Source organism: Dufourea novaeangliae, unplaced genomic scaffold, assembly GCF_001272555.1.
Source record: "Dufourea novaeangliae isolate 0120121106 unplaced genomic scaffold, ASM127255v1 scaffold146, whole genome shotgun sequence".
NCBI classification, from domain to species: domain Eukaryota; kingdom Metazoa; phylum Arthropoda; class Insecta; order Hymenoptera; family Halictidae; genus Dufourea; species Dufourea novaeangliae.
Window position 1 is genome coordinate 1,654,045 of NW_015374023.1, and position 24,649 is coordinate 1,678,693.

A 24,649-nucleotide genomic window follows, 5' to 3' on the forward strand; every position below is an offset into this window, starting at 1 on the left:
CCTTTGCAGCCCAAGGACCGTTTTCCTGATTGAGCAACGATGACTTCCGGTTTATAGGACGGTTCGTAAAACACTTCGAGGAAATATTTCGCTTACTTTGTAAAACCGTGAAAGTAAAGTTTGGTCGAGCGATTTTTCCGTCAACTCCAGCAAAATTCCCCGAGGACACAGCAGCGGGAAAGATAAAGGCTTGCCAAAAGGGTGGATGCCAACGTCATGGAAACTAACCCGAAGAAGCGCTATTAAAATGAAATTAAAAACAAAAAAATAGTCGAATGCATTTGTGGAGACTTGGCACCAGGTCCTGGCAGAGCTTGACAAGCCTTCTGTGGTTCGACTTTTGGGGGGAGATCTTCTTTGCGGAAGATTGTCTAGGAAGTTCATATATAATATAGAGACTTAATTATTTATATATATATATAGTAATATAATGTATACAAAATGTATTAACAAAATCAGGCACAAAGGGGTTCAATGATATCGATGGTTTGAATTGCTCGAAGACAGATGGATCCTAGAGATCGGATGAGGAAATCGATGACAACTTGACTGTATTGAGAAACACGACGAATTGGGGTGTTAATAAGTGGTATCGACTGATTGAACAGATCGTCCTGATTATATAAAACTTGTTTTTTTTTCCTCTGTTAACTCTAAATACTTTCCTCCTCGACTAAACACATCCAAAGTGTGACACGAATTTTTAAACATCGGAAGCATATACATACGAAAAGAGACAAAAGGGAACGCACACGCGGTAAATCTGTTCCTGAAACGAATGAGAAGTTTACTCAGGGTTGAGCAATATATCGAGTACTCCTAACTTGTTTAAATGACCACATAACACATTTACTCGTATGTACAACCAAAATTCTCGCAGCGACGAACGAAGGGAATCGAATATTTGGGGGGACAGAACGGATGCTCCAGTTGCTCGATTCCAGAAATTACAAAACAAAATGAATGAAAGAACGAGTTTGTATAAAAAAAAAAAAATTAAATTATCATTCACGGTAATAAAATGTACACCACACTCTCTGCACGCGGATGCAACCAGAACACAAGGAGGGAAGAGACATAAGATACAATATAAACATTAACTGCTTTAAACAAGTCGAAGGGTAGCTTTTTGGTTTTCTTTCTTTTTTGTTATACGACCCCCGTGTCTAGCTGCACCCTCACATTGGAGGCTCTAGATACAATTAGAGAGAATAAACGAAAACTCGATGAGTATTACATTGGTAAAAAAAGTAAAATGCATTTGCACTCAATCCGTGCTGTGTACAACGATAAAAAAAAAAGAACGCCCGTATTATCACTTGTATTCCACAGACAAAAACAAGCCACAGCAATAACACGCGCGCTTGGTGTACGGCGAGGCCTCGTTGCACTGCTCGAAATAATTAAACCGCGCGCCCACTAATATGGTATATCCGGAACCCAGTGCCAGGATATATTAAGTCTACTTTTTAAAAAAAAAATAACATTTTACAATGGTTATTACATCAAATTTTTCAAAATAACAAATTACGATTTAAAAGCCTGGGCGTTAAAGGGTTAAGTCCATAGCTTCTTCAGAGTCAAACAGTGTAAGTCCATCGCACAGGGGACTTAATACAATGTTCACAATTTCCACGTATGGAGACACTTGTCTTAAGTCGATGCAATAGGTCAGGAAAGTTCCGAAAAGTTGCAAGATTTCTGCACCTTTAATTCGCTCCCCCGTAAAGTTCAAAAGGCGTGGCCTTAATATCCTCTGGCTCCGGGATCCAGATACATTCGATGTCACGAGAGAGAGAGAGCTGCTCGTGTCGTCGAAAATGGAAAAGTTCCGTAAAAATCTTAACCTCCTAACTCGAATAAAATTGCGAACTAGATCGAACAGTGCTGGACAAACGACTCCGCTAAAATGAAACTTCGGTTACTGGTTCTTAGACGCTTGGTGCCGCAACTCTCTATTCGTTAAAAGACCTTCCTCTCTTATTTTCGCTCGGAGAAGACTAAACGATTTCGTTTCTCATCTCGCGGGACATACACAATCATCAGAGCTGCTTCCAAATATCGAAGAGAAATCGAAGAAAATATTGAGAATCGAATTGTGAAGTTCACAACGGAAGCAGCTGGTCCATTTTTTTTTATTGTACGCAAATGCAAAATCTGCATACCACAGAACAAAAAAAAAAAAAAGATATAGGTAAATGAAAAAGAATGTATCCACAGCCCCATGTAATAGAAAATACACGATCGTCGTTGTTTTTTTCCACTTGATCAGGGAACATATTATATTGCAACTCGAGGCTCGGTTTGGTACCGCTAACATAACCAGCGTCGCCATTTTTCGAAACGAAATCGTCGGCCGAAGATAGTACCCGCGCGGTATATTTGTAATCTTATTGCAACGTCCACATTCTCCTGTCTTTTCTATGCTCGTTAGATCCCAGATAGCACATGACGCCCAATGACGCCATGAAGACGGCTTAAAGACGCCTTAGACCTAAAATAGCCGTAAAACGGGCGTCTTCAAGGTGTCATGTGGTATCTGGGATAATATTAAAAAATTGCGCCCGAGCGACGGCACGATCGATGAGGGAATATGTTTCGAACGGAGAATACAAAACGTGAATCTCAACGCTACAAAAGCATAACGCAAAGTGGCTTCTCTCTGATCCCACATTTCGATCGTGCGTAAACGCCCAATTAGAGACGAACAGAGACGAGATAGCGAGAAACTGTACAATTCTCGTTTGAAAACAATGCTTTTTGCCCCAGTAAAATTCTATGTTACTCCTTTTTTCTTTTGTTTTGTAATAATACCAATATGAAAAATGATTTGGCACAAGATACTAATATGAAGATCACATGTCAGTGGCGAACTCCCGCCCTTTAACCTCTCTCTGTTGGAAAAGTACATTATCTCTGTTCATCTCCATTTAATTTAGAATTGAATCTTTACGCCGTACTAGAGACGAATACACGAACCGATATATGTATTTCTTGTCACTCGCTCCATTCTCTTCCCCTCTCACTCTCTCATCCTACCTTGCACGAATAAAAGCATCACAAAAAATTGATACAAGTGTACGATACGTCACGCAACGGAAACGTAAAAAAAATAATGAAAAACCATTTTTCCGACTCTCGAGGACAGTTTCGACCGCGATGGAAACGGAAAGCCATTCAACAGATCTATGTATATATACAAACAATGTACATCGCAGCATACAAACTGCAGACAATATGGAGGATAGACCTGACCACCGTATGAACGTTTTCATCAGAATTCCCGGAAAAATGACACACTCTCGAATACTTGTCACTTTTCTTAACATTCAACGAATCTTAACCGTCTTGATTTAAACCTTTCAATCTTCTATCAAGCGGCGCACAAATGAACAAAAACAAAACTAGTATCCCAAAAAATCATCAACACCCACTCGAAGTAGGAAGTTCAGTTTGCCCAATTAGAATAGTTCCTAATGCTTCCTCGTTTTGTAAAGTTCCATCAAAGTTGCGGTACAACCAATGTACTCTAATTTTAGATCTAAGAAAGATCTGTAGGAAACCAGGTCTATCCTACACACCTAGTCTGCACAGAAACAAAAGAAATCCAGAAGATAAAGCTTCCAAGTCGTCGGACACGCACGACTCCGAAGGGATCGCTACTCACTGCGGTCCCTTCCACATAACACGATTCAATCCCCCTTCCCCCCCCCCACGGAAAGATACAAAGTGTGTTTCACGGATATAGTGGTCGCCACGTTAAAAAAAAAAACGAAACGAAGATTCGCCGCGGAATAGAATCACATTTCACTCGGTTAGAGTTCGAAGGTATATATCCCCTATCGACAGTCCTGCCCGTACCGCGTCGGAGGCAAGATCACAGAATAAGGCTCAATTGTCACCCACGGTGTGTATAATTATATATACTTGTCCCCCCCCCCTTTTCCCCTGGCGTTTCCCACCCCTCCTTTTTCTTAACGCTAAATGCAAGTAGAGTCTGGATGCTGACTGGCGGACTTCCGAGACTTCTTCGGCTCCTTCGTGGTCAATTCCTGAGAGGGCCTTCGCGGGCTACCCAGTGTAACCAACGCAGACGCCACTGCCAAACCGGCACTCTGACCGGCCGGGGTATACGGTTCACCGCCGGTTGGCAGTCTGACTAGCAACGACAGGACCGCGGCTCTGTTCCCGCAACAGGGCTCTAGTGCGATCGGACTAGGGGCATCCTGGAATTATGGACACGTGATTGATACTCTGAATCTTCTTTTAGAGATGATTGTTCAGAAAATACTAGTGATGGGCGATACAGTGTCTGTATTTGTATATTGAATCCTAACCTTTTTATTCTTACGGCAATTGGGCGGCTCGGATTCACTCCGCTCTGAATCCGAGCTACTGACGTCCCGCCTCTCGATTTCCACTATGACCTGGCTGAACGCCCTGTTCGCCATCTGCTGCATCTCTACAAAGAGCCTCTGTCTTCCTCTACACATGTCATACTCTTGTTTAACCTTCCAGAGGGCAGCGGCCACGAATAATAGAGCGAGGAAGCACCTGGGTGATGGCATGTAATCTCTAATTTACAAGTAAATACTGCCTGAGGCTCAGGACAACACAAAAGCGTGGGTAATTTTTGAAAGTAAATAAAAAACGAAAAAACGTATATATAGATAGAATGAACAAAGTGTGCGATCATGATTTTTGCTCTTTGTTATTCTATAGAGAACGCGACACAGATATTCCCATGTGTGTGTAGTTACAATGAGTGTGGAAATTTTGTTGTTCGCAAATGAAGGGTTAGGTACTCACGTGCAAAACGTTATGAAGAACTGCTGCAGATTCAGCTTGGAATACTGAGAGAAGGAGATCTGAATCCACACAGGCGGCTGAAAGTCGTACACGTAGACGTAGAATGTGGTCAATGTGTTGTTGTCCTCGCTGCCGAAGCTGTAGTCCGCTTTGCTGAAACGATGCTTGTACATGCTGGTCGTGCAGTTCGCGCCAATCAGTAGAGCCATTTCTGGTGTGTTCGCCTTCTTGATGGTCACGTTCATTTTGGCAAGTACAGAACAGGTAATAGAGAACTCCGCGTCGATGTCGGCCTTCGGTGGAGAATTCTTGAAATTGATGCCTCTGTACTGGCGATCCTCTTTCTTGCTCAGGTTAAATGTAAACTGGTAATCGATGGCCAAGTCATCTATAAAGTATATACATGTAGGTTAAGGTGAATTGTAACATGTCCGGTACAGAAACACAGGGTGGGCCAAAAGATCAGGTCATAGAACAGCAGTGTGATGTTATCTTATAATAATTGGAACTTTTTCATTTAATTGAAAATATACATATTGTGATAGTGTCCTTGACCGATCCTGTGCTTTGAAGAAAGAAAGAACGGAAGTGAATTTGAATAGCTTACAAAAGCATGATCCTTGGTTCGTGGGATCCCCATAATAGAGACTAGTCACGTCGCAACGCTCGCAATGATCACCTATGATGCCTTTCGTTGTACAGAAACATTTTCCCGTCTCGCTGGTGCACTGTGTGCCTTGGTTATTACAAAAACAAGCTGCAACGCGAAACCGTAGTTAAATAAACGTTCGATATCTATAGGTTTAGTAACGGATCACTGAATGAGTAGTAATGACTGAGGTAAACTTACGTTGGCAAGTGGCTCCGTTCAGTGGACTCCCATAATAGCCGGGGATACATTTGTCGCAGTGATACCCGTAAGTCAAATTCCCGCAGGGCTGAATACATACGCTGCTATTTGGAAGACACTTGCTGTGGCCGTTGCATTGGCAGACTAAACAGTAAATCGAGTGTATTATTAAATTCTCAGTTCAGATACCACTGTACCCAAATATTCGACATCAGAAAATGTTCATTGCTTATTTATCGGTACTAAAAGTCAAAGAGTTTTTACTCTATGAATTCACACATGGAGTACTACTACAGAGCAGCAAGACACATTGACAATGATAATAGGAAGCTTTAATAGAAGATAGAACAACAAAAGAATGACTCAAAGAAGTTAATTACTTCATGACCAACTAATTAACTCACAATTAACTCCCAATATAATTCACAAATACTGTTGCCTTGCAGTTCACTTACTAGGGCATTTGGTAAAGTACCACCGTTCGAACGGACAGGTGTCCAAGCTTTTCGTACTAGGACCACGCGCTCCGCCTGGCAGGCAGAGTCCCTTTCCGGTTCCGGAACCGTCGTCGCACCATCCACATTCGGGATCCGAGCGACACGCAGCGCAAGACGAGTAAAATGTACACCATTCCTTTCCTGTCTCGGTAGCACGACATTTAGCGTCTATCGTGGTCCATTCCCGGCACTGACCATACGGAAAGCTCACTGGATACGCATTCTTGTCCACGCATTTTCGTTCGTTCTGACACCAAATGCAGTCCGACTCCGTGCAATTCTTGCAAGATGTGTACTCCACGCATGGACTGCGACATGAGTCGATGGACAAACGTTGTGCTTGTATAGTGCCATTTAAAATCGTCACCTGCTGGGAAACATAACTTAACGTTAATTTTCGCTTTGCGCATACCTTTGGGCTAATTGAACGACAGGCTTTTAGGCATTCATAGCAGATACAACTGATTAAAAGTACAGTTAAATGATACATGTATTAGGTGCACCAAGAAGTAATCTAATGTTTCTTCACGAGGTACGTATTCGTTTTCTATACAAGTGTAGTGTAAAATATATGGTATGCTAATTCAAAAATATAGTCGATTACTTATTGGTACACTTAATACGTATGCTTTAGGTTCTTTTGTAACTACAACAAAACTATTACCGGTGGCACCAGATTTCTTCTATGAAGTAGGTTTGAATAAAGGTCCGCAATCTAGTGATAATATTAAAAGTCAGAAATTTTCAGACATTCGTATATCGTTTTTAAAATATTTCTATTTTTTTTTTTTTCAATATAATTCACTTTAACATCAATACACTTGGGCCGACGATATTCAAATTTTATAGACCTCTACGTTCTAAATAGAGATAACTTGCATTCGAATTCGCTTCTGATAAATTGTTATACCAAATACTAGTATGCATGAATACAAAGTACTGTATAGTACACTGACTAAATAAGTTACAATTATTCAACAAATGAAAACCAACAAGGAACGAAAAATTTTAAAACTACCAATCCAATCTATACTTCATTCCAAGAACTTTTTGAATGACCCACTCACACTACCGTTCAGAAGTATTCGGGACAGCAGGTCCTAATAAAAATGATATATTTTGGACCTCTTTTATAACTTTATATTAGCGTAAGTATTGTCCATCGTGCTTTAACATTTGTCAAACAATATTTACTTCAGGATGTGTTTTATTTATTACACAACCGTCATACGTCTCATTCTGTCTATTCTACAAAAGTCCCAATACTTATAAACGGGTGTGTGTGTACGTAATTATAGTAAATGCCAAATAAAACCATAACTGTTTGATTTATTTTTAATTCACTAAGATATTTAAGGGAACCAAGAAATTCCTAACCTTATTATTATCTTTATGAATTACTTTATATGTCATTTCGCATAAAAATCCGCAGTCTATTGATAACTAAGGTAACCGAGTGGAATATGCACAAACAAGACCGAAATTCGTCGTTTTCGCAGTTATGGTCTCATTTGCCGTCGAGTATACATCAATATCAGTGTAGGGGATTGAAACACCCACGTTCGGTTACCAACCTCGCGAGCCTTCGAATGCGGCTTGCACCGATCCGGCCCGTTCGACCAAGACCAGATGCAATGGGGATTGCTGGTGCACGCGTGACACGTGTGCAATTGCAGGCATTCGATCCCGGTATGCGGATCGCACTGTTCCAGTTCCGTGATCGCCTTTGTCGGCGGCGCGTTCGCATTGTCCCGGCATATTTCGTGGGAGCAACTTTTTCCGCACCATACGCAGTTGTACGACGTCTGGACGCACGCCACGCAGTCGGTGAGCACCTTGCACAGCTCCTTGTGGGACGTCATGCCGCGTGGCGGCGTGTCGTCCAAGCATCTCATGTAAATCCCGTCGTGCATATCGTCGTTCAGAAGCACGTGCCTCGGTATCCTGGTGATCTGTATACACCTGTTCTCCCGTTTCTCCCAGACGCACTTCACGCCGGTCCGGGCGTTCAGGCACTGATTCTGATTGGTCAGATGCTCGCAATTCCCCGGTGTGTATCTGTATGTGTGTGTCGTCCAACAGGTTAGATGGGATATGTTAAGAAATTGTATTCTTTAAGATGACAGGGGGTATATCTGACAAGGGAAGGCACGGAAGTGTCTCCGAAATCGGAGAACACTTCCGTGTCTACCCTTGTGAGTCTCTCCATGTACGAAAGGGGATCACGGTGGACTACAATCTTCACTTGATCGTTAAAAATTCCACTGACGCCGTGAAGTTATACACACACAGTAACGTGAATCCTAATCAACGTACATTAAAAATATCCTCTCACCTGAGCATGTTGGACAGCATCTGCCCGTCGAAACCGCCGTAAATGTACATCGACTTCTCGAACACGGTCGCGCTGTGCCCGTACCTGGGCAGATCGGTCATCTCCTTGGGCATGGGGAACTGGTGCCACGAGTCGCAGGTGACGTCGTACGCTATCGTATCGGCCGAGTAACACTTCGTCCCATCGGAATGCTGCGTGTCGTTGTGCATGTTCCCGCCGAAGACGATCATCAGACCGCCGGAAACGAACACGGCGGTGTGAAAGAAACGAGCCGAAGGCGCTGACGTGAGCAACGTCCATTCGCGATATTTTGGATGGTAGGAGTACAATCGACTGGTCAACAGCTGCGTGCTTTGGGACTCGGACACGTAACCGCCGTATATGTAGATCAGGTTGGATAGAGAGTCGTAGGCGGATGTGTGACCGTAACCGCCTTTCACGGGGAAACCAATTGTCTCGACGATCTGCCATTCACGGTTGCCCAGATAGTACTCCTGGACCACGTTCAGGTAGCCGTATTGGGGCGAGTAACCGAAGATCACCACCATCTTCTCCTTCTTGCCGTGGCTCTGCACTAGGGTTGCGGTGTGTCCAGCTACCTGTGTGAAGTGACGTATTAAAAAAGGCTGATGGGCATAACCTAAACCAATGGGTCTCCAACTTTACTCTCCGGAGGGGACTCCTCACGCGCCTGCTTCTCCTTTCAATCTTTCGCGCCATATGTCAGTGACTACCATCGTTTATTGAACATTATTGGGAAACAAATGGCCGGGAGCACCGTTCGTAGGAAATTATAAATATTGTACGTTAGTTCGGTAGCTAATGGAGAGATCAATCGGAAAAAAAACGTGACCGGAAACGATTGTGTTATCACCTTCAAGGGGCCGCACATGGTCCTGTTGTTGTGGCAGTTGTCGTGCACGGTTACATTCTCCCAAACTTTCGCGGACACGTCGAACGCCCAGATCTCATTTGTGACCGTCGAGTTCTGCACAACGCCGCCGTACATAAATATCTTGTCGCCGAACAGCACGCACGAGTGGGCATAACGCGGCAGAGGCGCCTTCCCCTCGACGTGAGGTGTTTCCCAAACGTTCCCGTTGTAGTCGTAAACATATATCATCTTCGCCCGATGGAAACTCTCACCACCGACCACGTACAAGGAATCCTTCCAAACGATGGAACAGTGACTAGCCGAGCCTTCCGGCGAGAAGTCCGTGTAGGTAACGGTCTCCCAAAATCCTTTGTCGCTTCTCTGGCTGCAGTCCGCCCCTGAGAATCAGCAACGCATCGGTAAGAAAAGTAAATCAACAGTCTTTTTATCTATAAGCAGTGAAATTCAAAGTCTATTTAATAAGGCCACCGGTCAATAGAGTGTTAAGTGAATACAGAACTGTCTTTCACGCCCTCAAAAATACAAATTCAAGAAGTAAACGTGTGTCCCCAACACGTGAAAGGCAATAGAAAGTGTCAATACTCGATATCCAATTTAGTTTCACCGTGAAAAGAATCGCTGAAATGTCGATCCTCGTGCGAGTATATAATTCTACGAGTTAGTCGTATCTTGTATGTCAAGTGGTATAACTTTCTAGACATGTCGGTAGTTTTCCATGCGACTGAATTCAACCGAGCTTCCTGTCGACCGGTACAACTTAAAGGAGGGAAGGGATCCTCACCCTTGTAACCGTGGACGCAGTCGCAGTGGTGGCTCTCGCGGTTGCACTCGCCCTGTCCGTAACTCTGCGAGCAATTGTTCGGGCAGACTTGAACCTCGCAGGCCTCGCCGGTCCACGTGGCGTCGCATGTACACACACCGTCGATGCAGACCCCATGTCCGGAACAGTCTGTATGCGAGTACCTGGGGAATCGAGCACAGTTTACAATCTACAGTAGGTGATACACTAGATCTAGCCCTGCCTAGATATCATAGGGGCTAGGTGTTTATACATGGGCTAGGTGTTTATATGGGGGGGCTCAGTGTTTGTATGGGATCTAGAAGTTTATGTGGGGGGCTCAGTGTTTTTATGGGAGCTAAGTGTTTATACATGGGCTGGATGTTTATATATGGACTAGGTGTTTATATGAAGGCTAGGTGTTTATATGGGTGCTTACTGTTTAAATAGGGGCTAGGTTTTCATATGGGGACCAAGTGTTTACGTTTACAATTTTCCGGAACCAGTTCAAAAGAAGAACTAATTTCGAAGTTAAATGCTGTGCACAGTACTGAAAGCACAAGATCTTCGTTAAGTATCATTTGCCTAATGGAATGGTACTATTTAGTGACTACTAAACTTAAGTTCATGGCTCTGATAAATTTGCTATCTCACTATTTGTATATGAATATCATCGACTAGGAAGTCGTTATTATTGTAAATTATTATTGAGCAAGTTCCAATTGAGCAAACAGTGGTCGATCACTCGTATCATGCTAAACTAAAAGAGCAGGACAATTAGACTGATCTCTGGAAACTCAGTTACGACATCACTGGCGCTATCGTCACAGTCGCGTCTTTCTACAAAGAGGGAAAAGATATACTGTGTAAATCTTGAAGAACGTGAACGACACCCGTGGCCACTATGTATCTCCACACAAGCGGCTGGTAAACACACGCTTATCGTGTTTAAAGGAGAACAGAATAAACATTTGTGTAATCACTGGACAAATAGTGCTTCGCTGGAGGGAGTAGATGAAGAGGACCTTTTGCGACTTGTTTTCTCTGAAAGTATGGAAAGATAGATATTCCGTTATATTTTTATTATAACACTGATAGGATTCTGCTAACAGACCCCCAAAGGTGAAGAAAAGGTCCCTTAATTTTTTTTTTTCAAATTGATGTTTTACTCTTTGATTACTCAGAAAGGGGACCTATATTATTAATTTTCATTCATAAAAGTAACGTCAAACATAAACTATCAATAAAATCATCCATTTCACATGCAACGATCAAACATTATTCCTTCTGCATACAATGATCTCAAAATAAAAAAATAAAAAAGATAAAGCAAGGAAAATATGAAAATCGAACTCTCCAGAAGTCGACCGTGCAAACTCAAACAACACCGGTGTGTGTATGCATCGTGCAAACAAGCTCTCGACCTGGGAAAAAGAAAGCGGAACGAACGAGTGGGAAGGGGGGTGTGCGGCAAATAAAAATGCGTACTATACGCAAACAGATCATCCTCTATCGGGTCACTTGTCCCCTAACTCTTCCGTATCCTGTAATCTAAGATTGATCATCTATAAAATTTGTTTAAGAGAAATATTGACTTATGAAATTCAAGTATGGTGGATTGCTATGTAAAAAAAAAACTCGATAAAAACGCGACTTTTTAATACTTTCTATTTCAGGTTTCATGTTTGCTTTTGATTGGTTTGACAGTCGCATTCATCGATGGATCACTGTACAGGGTGTCCCAAAATAGTTTCGTCTCCCGTAAAGGAGGGATTCCTGGGACGATTTAAAACAACATTTTTGCTCAGGAAAAAGTTGTTTCAAATCACCTCAAGAACCTCCTATTTCCGGCAGACGAAGCTATTTTGGGACACCCTGTATAGTGACAAGGATGATCCCCTTCCCCCTCCCCCTTTTTAGTTTACCTGCTCGGGCAGGCGTTGATTTTGTAAGTAATGTTGAAGCCGCTCATGTTGTACGCGACGTCCGAGTAGAAGTGCAGCAACGCGCTGCCTGAACGGGCTATCACTTCCGGCACGCGTCGCCTATGATGGCCATCTTTGCGCATCAGCCCGGAGAACACGGCGAGCAACGGCGCCTCGACGCTGTCACCGTCGTAAATGTACAGGTGATCCCAGCCGCATTCGGTCGCGAACTGATCGACGTGCATACGGATCGTCGAGTTCGGATTGCTCTCGATCAGCCAGGAACACTTCACGTCCGCCGTGTAATTGCCGATACCGTCGTAGATGTGGCCGCTCGGCTCCGATAATCTGCAAGAAGAACAAGATATTCAATCTATCGAATGGTTTCGCAGTAAATGAAATGTTGAAGGAACGTGGTAGCTTCCTGGGAACTTTTTAAGACTATACAGCGTGGAAAAGAACCGAAATACAGTGGACTCTAAGCTATATTGCCATGGTTCGGGCTGTAGGGGAGTAATATGGCGATGAGTCAGAGTCCCCTCCATGCTAAGCTGGGTCGCGCTGGTGCACCGGCGTACGCAATGTGGTAGGGGAAGACAATATGTCTAGTGGCAATATAGTTAGAGTCCACTGTATAGTTTGGCCCTTGATCAAATCGGTGGAGACTGGGGTAAAGTGAGCCTTTTGGCTTTTACTTTTCAAGTTGAATTTATAAATATTCTAAGTTCGTGTGAAGTATTGCTACTCGTAATTTGTCAATGGTAATGTTTAAATTATATTATAAATTTATTCGTACACATTTTTATTGTAAAGAAAAAATGTTATTCTACTTTAAACTTGCCTAGAACTACTTTGTCCCGGTCTCCCCTACGTTTATGTTGGAGCTGTGATAAACGATTAAAGTGGTGACAAGAGCAAAGCGTAGAAGTACAATCTATTGTTTTATAATGGAAGTGTTTATATTGCAGCAACGAGTAGAGCGTACGATACGAACGATAAAAACGACGAGAAAGAAATATTTCTTTTTCTTCGCTGTTATCACAGCTCCAACATAAACGTACCCCTTAACCCCTTGGGTACATTTGACGACTCAGACACTCGTTGTGCACTTATTTCGCCTAAATTCAGGACAACGAATCTAACTGGTTGTTCGAGTGGAGACACTATTTAACATGTAATATTCTTATTTATTTCAGTTGTTATTTCAAAAGCATTATGGCAGGATAAGGGGATCAAAAGTGCCTTTAGATCGTTAGAATGACAGCGATTGCGCCCCTTGAATTTTTATGCCAGGTCACTAACAGACAACGTCGATGAGCACGGTGTTACCGAACCGTTTACGCAACAACGGAGGGGAACATTACGTCTTATATTGTTACAGGTCACGATTGATCCATAAATGCTGATTTTATCCGTTTATATTACGCTGAGTCATAAATAACTTCCTGTTTCCTTTTTGAAATTTCGGTTCAATCAAGACGTTCCCACTATTGAATATAAATCTACAACACGTTCTTCTTTACCATTAAATTTAGCAATTAACATTCAATTGAATTATTCTTATTATCATTCCTATTTAATTATTATTTTGTAAGTTTTGTAGACGTTTGATACATGGCCTCGTTTAACAATAAGTTTCTGACAGATTTTTTTTCGTCCAACAATCGACCACAATTTTTAGTCAAACATAACTGAACTATATAACTAATAGAACGGTCGACGTGCAAAGAACAAAGGACGGGGGACTCGTGAACACATATACACGAAAATATAAGCTAGCGATAACAGATAACGGAGTACGATAATGAGTCTGCAAACTGATAAAAACGGTAATGTTAATCATCCAACGAACCTCTCGGCTTCTGTGGCTCTTTGTTAAATCTGAATCGACGGTGGGGGGCGCGTTGAATGACTTGTTTCTGTCTGAAGCCTTGAAAATGCACTTACAAACGTTACTTTAATGCTCTACATTATAATTACTTTTAACAACTTGAAATTCAAGGTCAAAGTTTTTTACTTTCGCATCGTATTCTACTCGTCATCGTTCTCTCGATTATCGTCTGGGTTCTTCTACACGATTATTGCCCAGGCATAAAATGCTTAACAACATAGCAATAATAAAAATATCTAAAACCATTTAAAAAAAATTCTGAATCGAGAGTGCTGCCTGAATCTTTAGAAAATTTTTGTTATTTTTAGATGCAAATATCTCGAGATTAAATCTGAAATTGTTGAATTTGTTTTTGATGAAGTGGACTCGCACACGTCATGTTGCTCTCGAAATCCTACATCTACCCACGGACCGCCATTGCAACGCGAAATAATCACGGAAAATCCCCTTTATTGTCCTAAAATACAAGCCCCAGACTGTTTGCGTTTCTCTCGTTCAAGGTTGAACGCCACTTAGCGCCCGTGGCCCAGGAACACGTTTCTGGCGAAACGCAATTAAGCCGCAAATAAAATGCGTTTTCACACGGCCGGAAGTCGACGGTACCAGTGGGGGAGGGTCCCGTGTGGTAAAATTATTCTGAGGGGAATTCATCGCGCAGGGCAATCTCCGACATCAGAGAGTCGTCTTTGGACGACCGAAACCCCCATAAAACGCGCTAATTGGAGAGCCCCGGAGGGCACCGGAAGCGACGACGGAGCCTGCAAAACGGAACCAGCGACGACCTTCGGCGAACTCAATGCTGGCGCGGCCCTGGAACCGCCTTGAAAGAGAAAGTATGTAACAATAAACCAGAGGGGGTTGAATATGCATTGCAACTGGGCGACGACGACGACTGTACTGACGGCGAACGGAAATCCGCGAAAGGACTCGGCGACGCGCGCCACGGAATGGCAATATGGCAGCGGGACAATGTGCATAGGGTATTTTTCCAATCCAGTTAAATTACATTTTTAAAATATGTTCATAAATACACGTATTTTTGTTGTTTATATCAAATATTATTTAAAGTTTTTTTTTGCGTTTGAGTTAACTAAAAAATGGCACATGTTAGTAAATTTGGGTAACGTTTTTACAACTATAGACATGCTTCCAATAGACTTATACCACTTTCAATAATAAAATAATTAAATACAAATTTAAATTTATATTTCAATCGAAGTTGGCTTTTCTAAAGTGTAGTTTTTCAATATAAAAAGTAATAATTAAAATGAAGACATGTAAGTAAACGTAAAATTTGCTTTATTAAGAAATATTGAATAGTTATATTATACATAAATTTATAATAAAACAACTTTATCGTTAAGATAATGGTCGCTATTTCCCAATCATAACATCATTATTACAAACAAGTAAATACTGCGTATGAAATTCTTAATTAAATGATATTAAATTAATAAGGACGGCGACACTGTTTTTGCATCCGGGCTGCCAACAACCTAGGAACGTCCGTGGGTGGATGCATCGATGAATGACACCTGGGCGCGGGCGTTTATCGAGTAGAAACGTATTTACAGGGACGATCGCGTCCCCAGAAAGCGGATGCGGCATTGTCGGCCGGGCGACGTTCCAGGAATAACAATATGTTCAGCTCCGACAATGAAGGACGGGAGAACGGCGAATAAAAAAAAAAAAAAGAAATAAAAGAAAAACTGGGCTAACCCCCACCCCCTCCAACCCGCGGATGTTGGACTCGTGTACCTAGTGGAATCGTCGGCGCTTTGCCTGACGATAAATTCTCATCGGGGATTTACGGGGTTCGCACGTGGCGCAGACAGCACCAAAGGGGAGGGGGATAGCGTTAATATTTCCGGGGGACGAAACATTATTGCGCGGAGAACATGGAAATTAGAACATGGGAAAATTATTCGAAACCGAGAAAAAACGAATTTTTCGAGTCCTTGTTGAAGTGACATTTTTCATTTAACACTAAAAACTACCGAAAACTATAACACCTTTTTGAAACATGTAATTTTTTAAAGGGTGTACTTTGAACTTATGAAAAAGTATAGTATGTCTAATGGAAAAAGAAGAGAGTGAAGTGCTCTTTACATCTTTAAATACTCTCTACCCACAGAAGGACTATTACTGGCACTTAAATGTCCCCTTGGTACATATTTGCAAAAGGGTTAATTTCATCAGCAATAGGGTGAATTTTATTTGCAAAAGAGTGAATATGATTTGCAAAAAGTTGAATCTGGGGTGCAAATACTGTATAGTTCACCCAGATCGGAAGGACAAAAGCAAATTTACGTTCTACCAAGTTGTGGGCACGTTCTCTGAACGGCCCATAGTAGTCCCGGGAAATTGGAAAGCGTTCCAAATGTCACCTCGTCCATAAAGTCGCGTTCTCCTCACCCGTGAAACGATCGCGCGCCGTATAGCCAAGCGCGTTCACCCAGCCACCAGGCGCGACAGGACAATGATCCACAGAACGGCCTCGAATTAATCCTTCCTTCATCGTTCTCGATTGCTTCTCGAGAGGTAGCTACCGGGCCACGTGGACAAAAACCGGATTCGAAACCGGTAGAATTCGGACCGAGCTCGTTATGAATCTCTCGTGTTCCACCTGGTCCTGAATGTTCTACGGTCCATGCTGGTGTCGATCCTTGCGGCCTCGACGACTCGAATGATCAATATATCGACGATTCGAGAGATCGATGCATCGACGATTGGAAAGATCGATATATCGACGATTCAAATGATCGATGTACCGATGATTCGAAAGATCGATATATCGACGATTCAAATGATCGGTGTACCGATGATTCGAGAGATCGACGATTCGAACGATCGATGTACCGAATGATTCGAAAGATCAATATATCGACGATTCGAACGATCGAACCGATAATCGGTGAACAGCAGAAAGACCGTATAATCTTTCGTCTTATCGCGATATTAATAACGGTGATTCTAGTGATCGGTCGCCTTTACGAACCAGTTGAATCATTTTTAATCCCGGATCAGCGGATGTTGGTAAGAGTTTTACGACATAGCGGTATGTACTAGTAGTTGTGGCAGTTTAATTACACAGCGAGTCTCAATGATCTGTTAACCCGTCCGCTATTACGCGTTAGTACGGTAACCTGTTAACCGGCGGGGACAAGTTATCTCGTCACTAAACGTTAAGAAATCTCGCTGTGGTTAACCCTTCCACGCCTGAATTACGTTATCGTTGTTTATTTACCGCTATTTATCATTTCAGTTACTTGAGAACCGTGCCAAATAAAATTAAAACAAATTCTTTTAAATACGGTTTGCTTTTTATTCAAATAGTTAAATGTAGTGTCCCCGAGTGCTGGCACGATTTTATAAAACAACTTTGGTTTTCGCGTGACCATCCGGCTCTCACCGGGAATCCAAGGGTTGAATTTCCACGGTCGAAAAATTGGCGAACTTGTACGTCTTCCCCGTCCGCGCTACCACTTCGACGGTACAATCAGTGGCACCGTGCCGGTTTCTCGCTCGGAGGGGTTTATCCGTTCTATCCCTATCATTGAATTATGAACGGACTAAAACTTTATATAATACCCATCGAGCGACGAAGCGAAACGAGGGGGAAGGGGAAGCTGGAAGAGGGCGGATATTGCGGACCTCGGACGTTCGATTAAAACCGTAAAATCATCCGATTAACGGGGAGTATTCTCACTGAGGGGACGTTATTTTTAAACAATTTTTAGACCTAAGAATTAACGAACCAAAGAACCTTGCAGTTTTTCCCTCCAAAAATGAAATAAAAAAAACCCTGAAATAACAATCTGTTTAACACTAGACCTACTCGTCAAAATGACGGATTTCAGATATCTTATTTTACAATTACAGAAATCCTAGAGTATACTTTCATCGGAATTTATATGAACCTCTAATTCCTTATACACTTTATAATGTAGTATACTAAGCTATATTGTATTATAATATTACACACATTAATACATTACACAATTTAACTTAGCATACATTCAATGCTGGTAGTTCTAACGATAATATCAATATTCACGATTTTAAAATAACAAGATACAATATACAAACGATTTACGGGTCTAGCCATTAAAGGGTTAAGTAGTATAGAACATACATTTCTGGGGGCAAACTAATCCCCTCGCCCACAACTTTCTCGGAAAGTCTCTGGTATAAAAATGTGGCCAGACTTCAAGGGAGGGGGGAGTGAGTCTGGCCACTTCCCTCCGTATCCCAAGAAGTCCTCAGAGTCGTTTCTCTTGCCCTCCCCCTCCCAAAGTGCTTCTTCCCTTTGTGGTTCACGGAGCCCCCCTATCGTAAATATCCATCGCTCGTAACCCTTTTTACTGCGCTGAGTGTGGGAGACCTCCTTAGCCAAGCGAATGTTTCATTACGAATTCTTCGCGCGCGGGCACTCCATCGCCCGCCCTTAACGCCAGCGATTCCACAAATTGCAACCCCCTCCCCTCCCCAGTACAGACGAAAATGGAATTTCGTCGCGGAAAACGCGCCCCACAGTGGTCCTTCTTCAGGAAAGGTGGCCAAAATTCATACCTTCATGGAATTTTCATAAAAAACGGTACTCCCATGCTTTTGGGTAATGTGTAGATCTGATATGCGTAAATTAAATGTGCCATACTAGCAAAAAACTGCCAGTTACTTGAACAAATTTATTTTGTCCAGCTTTTCGAGGAAAAAGGACCACTGTGCGTTCGGCCAATTGGCAAGCGTCGCGTCAATCCACAGAATGTCCATTTTAATTGTTTCATGCGTCTCCGTGGGGGCTGGGGATTTTAAATTTTCCCTATTGTCGCTGCGACTGGGGACCCCCGACGACGTTCCCTGCTCCAATTTACACTGCGTTTCTTTTAATAGCCAGGACGACCGAGAGTCCTTCGTTTCCTCTGTCGTATCGCGGCTTAGTATAAAGAGGCGAAGTCGGGACGGCGGTCGTCGAACCACGATTCCACCCGTGACTCATCCGACGCCTTCGTTATTGAAAGAGTATTGCATTCGTGCTAATGAGAACGATACCCGGCCGCGATACACAGCCCTTGCTAAATCGTATAAATATATCGAAACGTGGAGTAAGAAATGAAATCTGGTGATAAAAGTGAACAACGATCAGATCGTTGGAAACGTTTGCTGGCAACGATCATAAATTCGGCAGGCGTCGGTGGCACAAAGCTCTTGGTGAATGCTCATTAATCCCGGCTTAAACAGATCCAATTGCCTCGGCAGAGTGATTATCCCTCCCCCCTCCTATAATCACCGTAATTAATCCTATGATAAGGTGAACGATAGGACGGACAGCAACGCGTCCCTGTAACGGTTATCGATTCAGTTATCCAAATCCTCGGTATCGAATTACAAACCCAGTTCTCCAGCTAAAACAGTATCAGCGTTGTCGAAACAGCCTTGCTGATTATCAAATACGCAATCCCACCCTCGGATGATTAATCGACAGACTAGAAACGGTTGATACCATTGATACGGTAAAACGTAATTACCCCTCGACAATCATCGATACAGGTGGGGGAGGGAGAGGGGCACGAATACACCTATACAAGAGCTTCCACGAGGGGTGTTCCCAAAGTTCTGGAAATTACGATTCAGCTGAATAATGTAGGGGATAATGACTGATGCTTTCCGGTGCAGACAAGAGGGGTTTCCCCAGCGATGTTAAGACCCGTTTGAAAATCAATTGCAACAAAATGAGAGGGATTTATAGGTTATATTTACGCTCAATTTGAGAGCAGTCTTATATTTCTAACGGTATCAATAATGTTCAATGTTGAACTGACATTAAAAAAAAAAAGAACTTAAATTGAACCTAGTATGGAACAGGTATATTTGCACACAGCAGGTATATCACATTACCAAAGGCTGTGCAGTACCGGTTACTTATTTCAGGGTCACCGTGTAGATACAGCGACGGGTACAGGAATTCCATGGCCGTTGGAGATCCGCCGGTAGCTCCAGATACGCCACACATACCGGAATGGGAATTAATGTAAGCTAAACTCTCAAAGACCCGCTTTGATCGTTCATTAGGTCGCTTAATAATCCACCGAACCGGCCGCACAGGTGTGAAACGCGGCAACAGAACAAACGCAAGAACACGCGTACACGACAGCCTCATAATTAACGGCCCTCAAACTGGAACATAGAGAGGGAAAAAGAGAAGAAGGGGCGACTAACGAACCCGCTATTGTCGCGTCCATCGCCCATTGACTTCGTCAGCCCAGGCTTCGAGTCTGTTTATATTATTTATAATTTTATAATATCAATATATAGTGAGTTGATTTAAAACAAGTTTTTCCTTAGAAAAAATGGTATCCGAGACTTTGTTAACGAGATATTAAGGAAAAACCCCGACCGATCACAGCGCGAGCCTGCCAACCTCAAAAATCGCATATTATTCAAGGTATATTCGAACGGGAACTTATGAGGTACGTACTATAAAAGTTAAAATAGTGTTACAAACTTTTTGGAGTAAAGCGACCCCCACCGTCGTTGAAGAGTTAAAGACTCCCCAATGATGCAAGCAAAGCAGAACTTTGTTTAAAAAAAAAAAAAAAAAAGCATACTAGACACGTGCAAAAGGTAACGACCACTTAAAATATGAAGTACGAGAGTTCCCTCAACTTTCTTCGACCAACGTTACAGATCCCGTCAACGCTGGCCCCGGACGACGACGACAGGCTATTCCCAGCGCCAATTATTCACGAGCGCGCAATGAAAATTTCAAACGACCCGTACACTCGTGTCGAATCCAGGTTAAGTTCGTGATTCGAAAATTCCTCGTGTCGATCAATCGTCGTTAAAACTATCGCGTACAATATTCCCATGGGCGGAACGCCCAACGACCGTAGTGTGGATTTTTTTCTACGATTACTTCGACGAATTTCATTGGCGGATGAGCGCAATAAAATCGTGAGTAGCGATGCAACACGCTCGCCGACAAGCTAGTGAAACGTTTTTTATACGTTACTTATTATACGAAAAAATATAAAATAACAGAAATTATAGTTTTAACACTTCCAGTGGATAGAGGAGAGGTTAAGAGACCCCAAGAGTTCCGCCTGAACCTCGATTTTTGCAACTATTCTATTCTGAAAGTACAAACATTAAACATCAAGAAATGCTTCTACAACATTTTTCGAATAGTCCATAGGTTAAAATATATTTCGTGTCTTAAATCACCTGGGGTCACTCATCCCTCAGGTGCACATCTAGGAATCAGATCAGCGCGAACTTTTCTCGTTCAAATTTACTTACCAAAACATGTACGAATAAATCTGTAGTGAAATTCAAATTTCGCATTTCGAACGGGCAATGTTTTCATTACGCTGACTTTTTCGAGCATTCATAAGAACCATCCTGAATCGATGGTTACTGAAAATTCATCGACGAATCGGAGCATACCGCCTATATTTGTGAACGCCATATTATATATTAAACTTTTCGTTGCGAAATATGTGTAAACAATTCAAGCTTACACCATCCCAAAGAAAATTTATAAAACCACCCCCGTTTTCAACAGGATAGGAGCAGTTGGACAATGAAGTTACAGCCGAAACTTTGGACGTATTCAAGGAGACTCTGTCGTGTACTACATTGTCGTCCGTTATCTACCCGCGTCGTAAAATGTCAAATGGCGACGCCACGGTCATCATCCTGAAAATTCCGCGTCACCAAGCGAATGGACGGACATTTGTGTGTTTGCGTAGTCGCGACGTTGGCCGAAGACCTGCAGCAGCCCGGAGCCACGGCGCATTTAAATGAAAATACGAAACGAAACACGGTCCTCGTATTCGCATCGTATTTCAGCAGTTGCCCAACGCCGTTGCCTGTTCTCGCTCTCCCTCGAGGGAAAGAAAGAGAGTGTGTGTGCCTACGCAGCTCTGGAATAAATACACATCGCCCAAGCGGCGCGCCGGGATTCAAAGATCCTCTCCAGGGGCTTAGGCGCCCCGCGCGAAGAACACCCCTCCACCCTTGACAGTGGCGGCGGAAACCGTAGTTTCCCTGTCAAGTTTAAAGCCGGCGAGAATCGATCGATGTTACCGTACAGATAAGCACCGAGCGAAACGGAGTTAGAGAGGGGGCGTTTTGCGAAACATTCTTAGATCATCGGTTGCGAAGCTGGTCTTCTCCATTGAACCATCCCCAATGGGGATATGACTGGGATAATTACGATCAACGATCGATTCTGTTGTCAGAAGAAAATTTAAGACGTATGTAATGAAATCAACCGGGTTGCCTAGAGTACTATCGTGTTAACGCTGGGACAAAAGAGCTGACAGAAGATATGTTGTCTTGGGCCTAAATCGGAGCCAGACGGGCTATGTACACTTAGGAGCAAACTCTGCTTCCGCTAGGGGAAAAAGTGGCGAAAGGAAAGGGCCTCCCAGCACTTGATAAATTTGTTTCAAGTACTGAAATAAATGTTAAACCGAATATTATTTTGGCATAAATTTCAGTAACTCCCAAAACTAAATGGTAGGAGGCCTTTCGCCAACCTCACATTTTCCCCTAGTGGAAGTCGAGTTTGTTGATAAGTGTACATACACTCTGTTCTGGTTCAATGTTTTCTTTTTTTGTTTCGATTCATTCGATGACTATTCAAAAAGAAATACTAATTAGAATTCACAGCTTTTCTGGTGACATTAGAATTTTAATTAGTATTATTAGCAAAGTCATTAGCTGGATATGCGTGTGACAAGGACACTTTACGACGCCACGCTACATCGTTTCCACGGACTGTAACTTTAGACACAAGTTTTCGAGTTTTTCGTTGAAGGAGTGTATATAAGGACGAACGGATGCCAGTCTCGCGCGTCCTTCCTACAATCAGTCTCTATGCAACTCTCTACCTAGCGACAGGTCTCAATGAAGTCACAACGATACATAAAAGATTTTGACAACGCGCATTTTTACTACAATTGACAATGTAAAATCGATTTCCCAAAAGCCACACCGGTGACAAGCGACTCTCAGCCGATCATCGCGGCGGTGTGACCGTTAGAACCGAAAGTGTCCCGATTAATTTCATCCTGGCGTGAACCCAGACAATGACCGGGGAAACCCGCTCCCTTTCGAAAAGGTCGCGGAGACGTGCACACGGTAGAGCAATTAAATCCGAGGAAGCCGCATGCACGCACGTCGCATTCGCCCCCCCCCCCCAACCCGTTTATTTACGTGTCTCTCTCTCCGACAAGGGGGCGAACACACGATAGGCGAGAATTCTTCTCGTTTGACGGATGGAACGTCGACTAAAGCCCGCGCGGTTCCGACCCAAAAAGCGTCGATACCGTTGCCAGACACCGACACGGGACGAATGTACAGTTACCTATGATTCAAAGCGTATCGACGCGCGCAATTTCGGAGTGCTATAACCCGGCTATGTGTCCTGAAAACACTAGACGGATCACAGGACACCGATCTAACTACTGGGGGGGAGGCGTATTATGCTCGGCTGGTTGTTGTAGCTGCACACTCTCCGACACCACTCACCTAACTTTTCCGCCGCAGAATTGGCACGTAGTGCCCTGCCAACCCTCGTGGCACACGCAGGTGCCATTGACACAGTCACCGTTGACGCAACTCTCCGTGTCGCAGGTCGTATCCGTCGTCAGCGAGGACGAGGAGGAGGAGGCGGCTGCGGTTACGTGCACCACCCAGCAGATCAGCGCTGCCCACAGTATCGGCCACGGCACCGCGATTACACAGCACTGATCCCGTACCACCTCACGGCACTGGCCTTCTTTCCGACGGTACGTCGATTTATATAGGAACAAAAACATCTGGACGGCCTCTGCCATTTTGATGGGCTTCCATGTCAGAGACAATGGCCGACGGCGACCCACCGAACGAGATACATACGGGCAGCAGCACCACCTCTGTGCGTCTCTCGCGTCTCGATGCAACTCGCTCGCTCGCCAAGCGCTGCCGTTGTCCGAGAGTATGCGCTCACTCGCCACACCGCCGCGCGGCTCTCTCCCACGGTGTCGCAACCACAGACAACACTACTCGCCGAACCGTCATCGAGAACGTTCACTCGAACTTTGCAGCGCAAGGGGGTGGGGTGAGGGAGTGCAGGATGGTTGAAACGTATGCCGACTTATAGCGCTGGGACACGTCAATATGATTGGTCAGGTGTTATACGGAAAATTTAAAGTTTCACTGTAAACGTGTCAGATTCGTTTAATAAATCCCCGTGTGTTTCATGAAGCCTTTCGACGTATTAATGGATGTTTAAACGTCGCAGTAGGCATTCAGAATACATGTGTTTGTGAATTAAATTTAATATTATTATGATTTGTACACAACAACCGTAACCTCGTGTACGAAGCAAGCCCAAGATGATTTGTAGAATAGTGTTAGAAGTTGACGCACGATGGATCTGTTATACTATTCTCATTCTTGACAAGATATGTGGCGATATCTGTGGCAAAATTCTCAAGCTACTAGCCAATTAGTATCATATTTTTATCGTCAGATAGGGACACCATATTCTAAAACCGATTGTTTTGTTAGAAAATTAAATATTAATTAAGAAATACGGGAAGTAACAATTGTTCTTGTGTAATATTGAATTTTAAGTTCTTTATGAATTAAATTATTGTGTCCTCCAATGTCGATAGAG

At 43.2% G+C, this 24,649-nt stretch overlaps 1 protein-coding gene across 2 annotated transcripts; it reads right to left on the reverse strand.

The window, feature by feature from the left end:
* Nucleotides 1-3,953: 3,953 nt before the first annotated feature.
* On the reverse strand, nt 3,954-24,067 carry LOC107189201 (attractin-like protein 1). 2 transcript variants are annotated; one of them, XM_015577682.1, is made up of 12 exons: nt 23,518-24,067; nt 12,090-12,437; nt 10,168-10,349; nt 9,366-9,763; nt 8,492-9,090; nt 7,731-8,214; nt 6,115-6,523; nt 5,660-5,803; nt 5,417-5,566; nt 4,810-5,197; nt 4,338-4,554; nt 3,954-4,226 (listed from the first exon to the last, which is right to left on the reverse strand). In XM_015577682.1, exons 1-12 carry the CDS (start codon nt 23,823-23,825, stop codon nt 3,981-3,983), a joined length of 3,873 nt encoding a protein of 1,290 aa, XP_015433168.1. In that variant the 5' UTR covers nt 23,826-24,067; the 3' UTR covers nt 3,954-3,980. The 2 variants fall into 2 exon arrangements, with proteins under 2 accessions (XP_015433168.1, XP_015433167.1); XM_015577681.1 differs by having other exon boundaries at nt 6,115-6,526.
* Between the last annotated feature and the right edge of the window lie 582 nt (nt 24,068-24,649).

Bases quoted from the DNA above. Each gene is read 5' to 3' on its own strand.
- LOC107189201 (XM_015577681.1), bottom strand. From the start codon at position 23,825: ATGGCAGAGGCCGTCCAGATGTTTTTGTTCCTATATAAATCGACGTAC. The intron at 9,091-9,365 runs GTGATAACACAA...CACTTCACACAG, and splicing joins CCATGTGCGGCCCCTTGAAG to GTAGCTGGACACACCGCAAC. The intron at 4,227-4,337 runs GTTAGGATTCAA...CCATAATTCCAG, and splicing joins ATTGCCGTAAGAATAAAAAG to GATGCCCCTAGTCCGATCGC.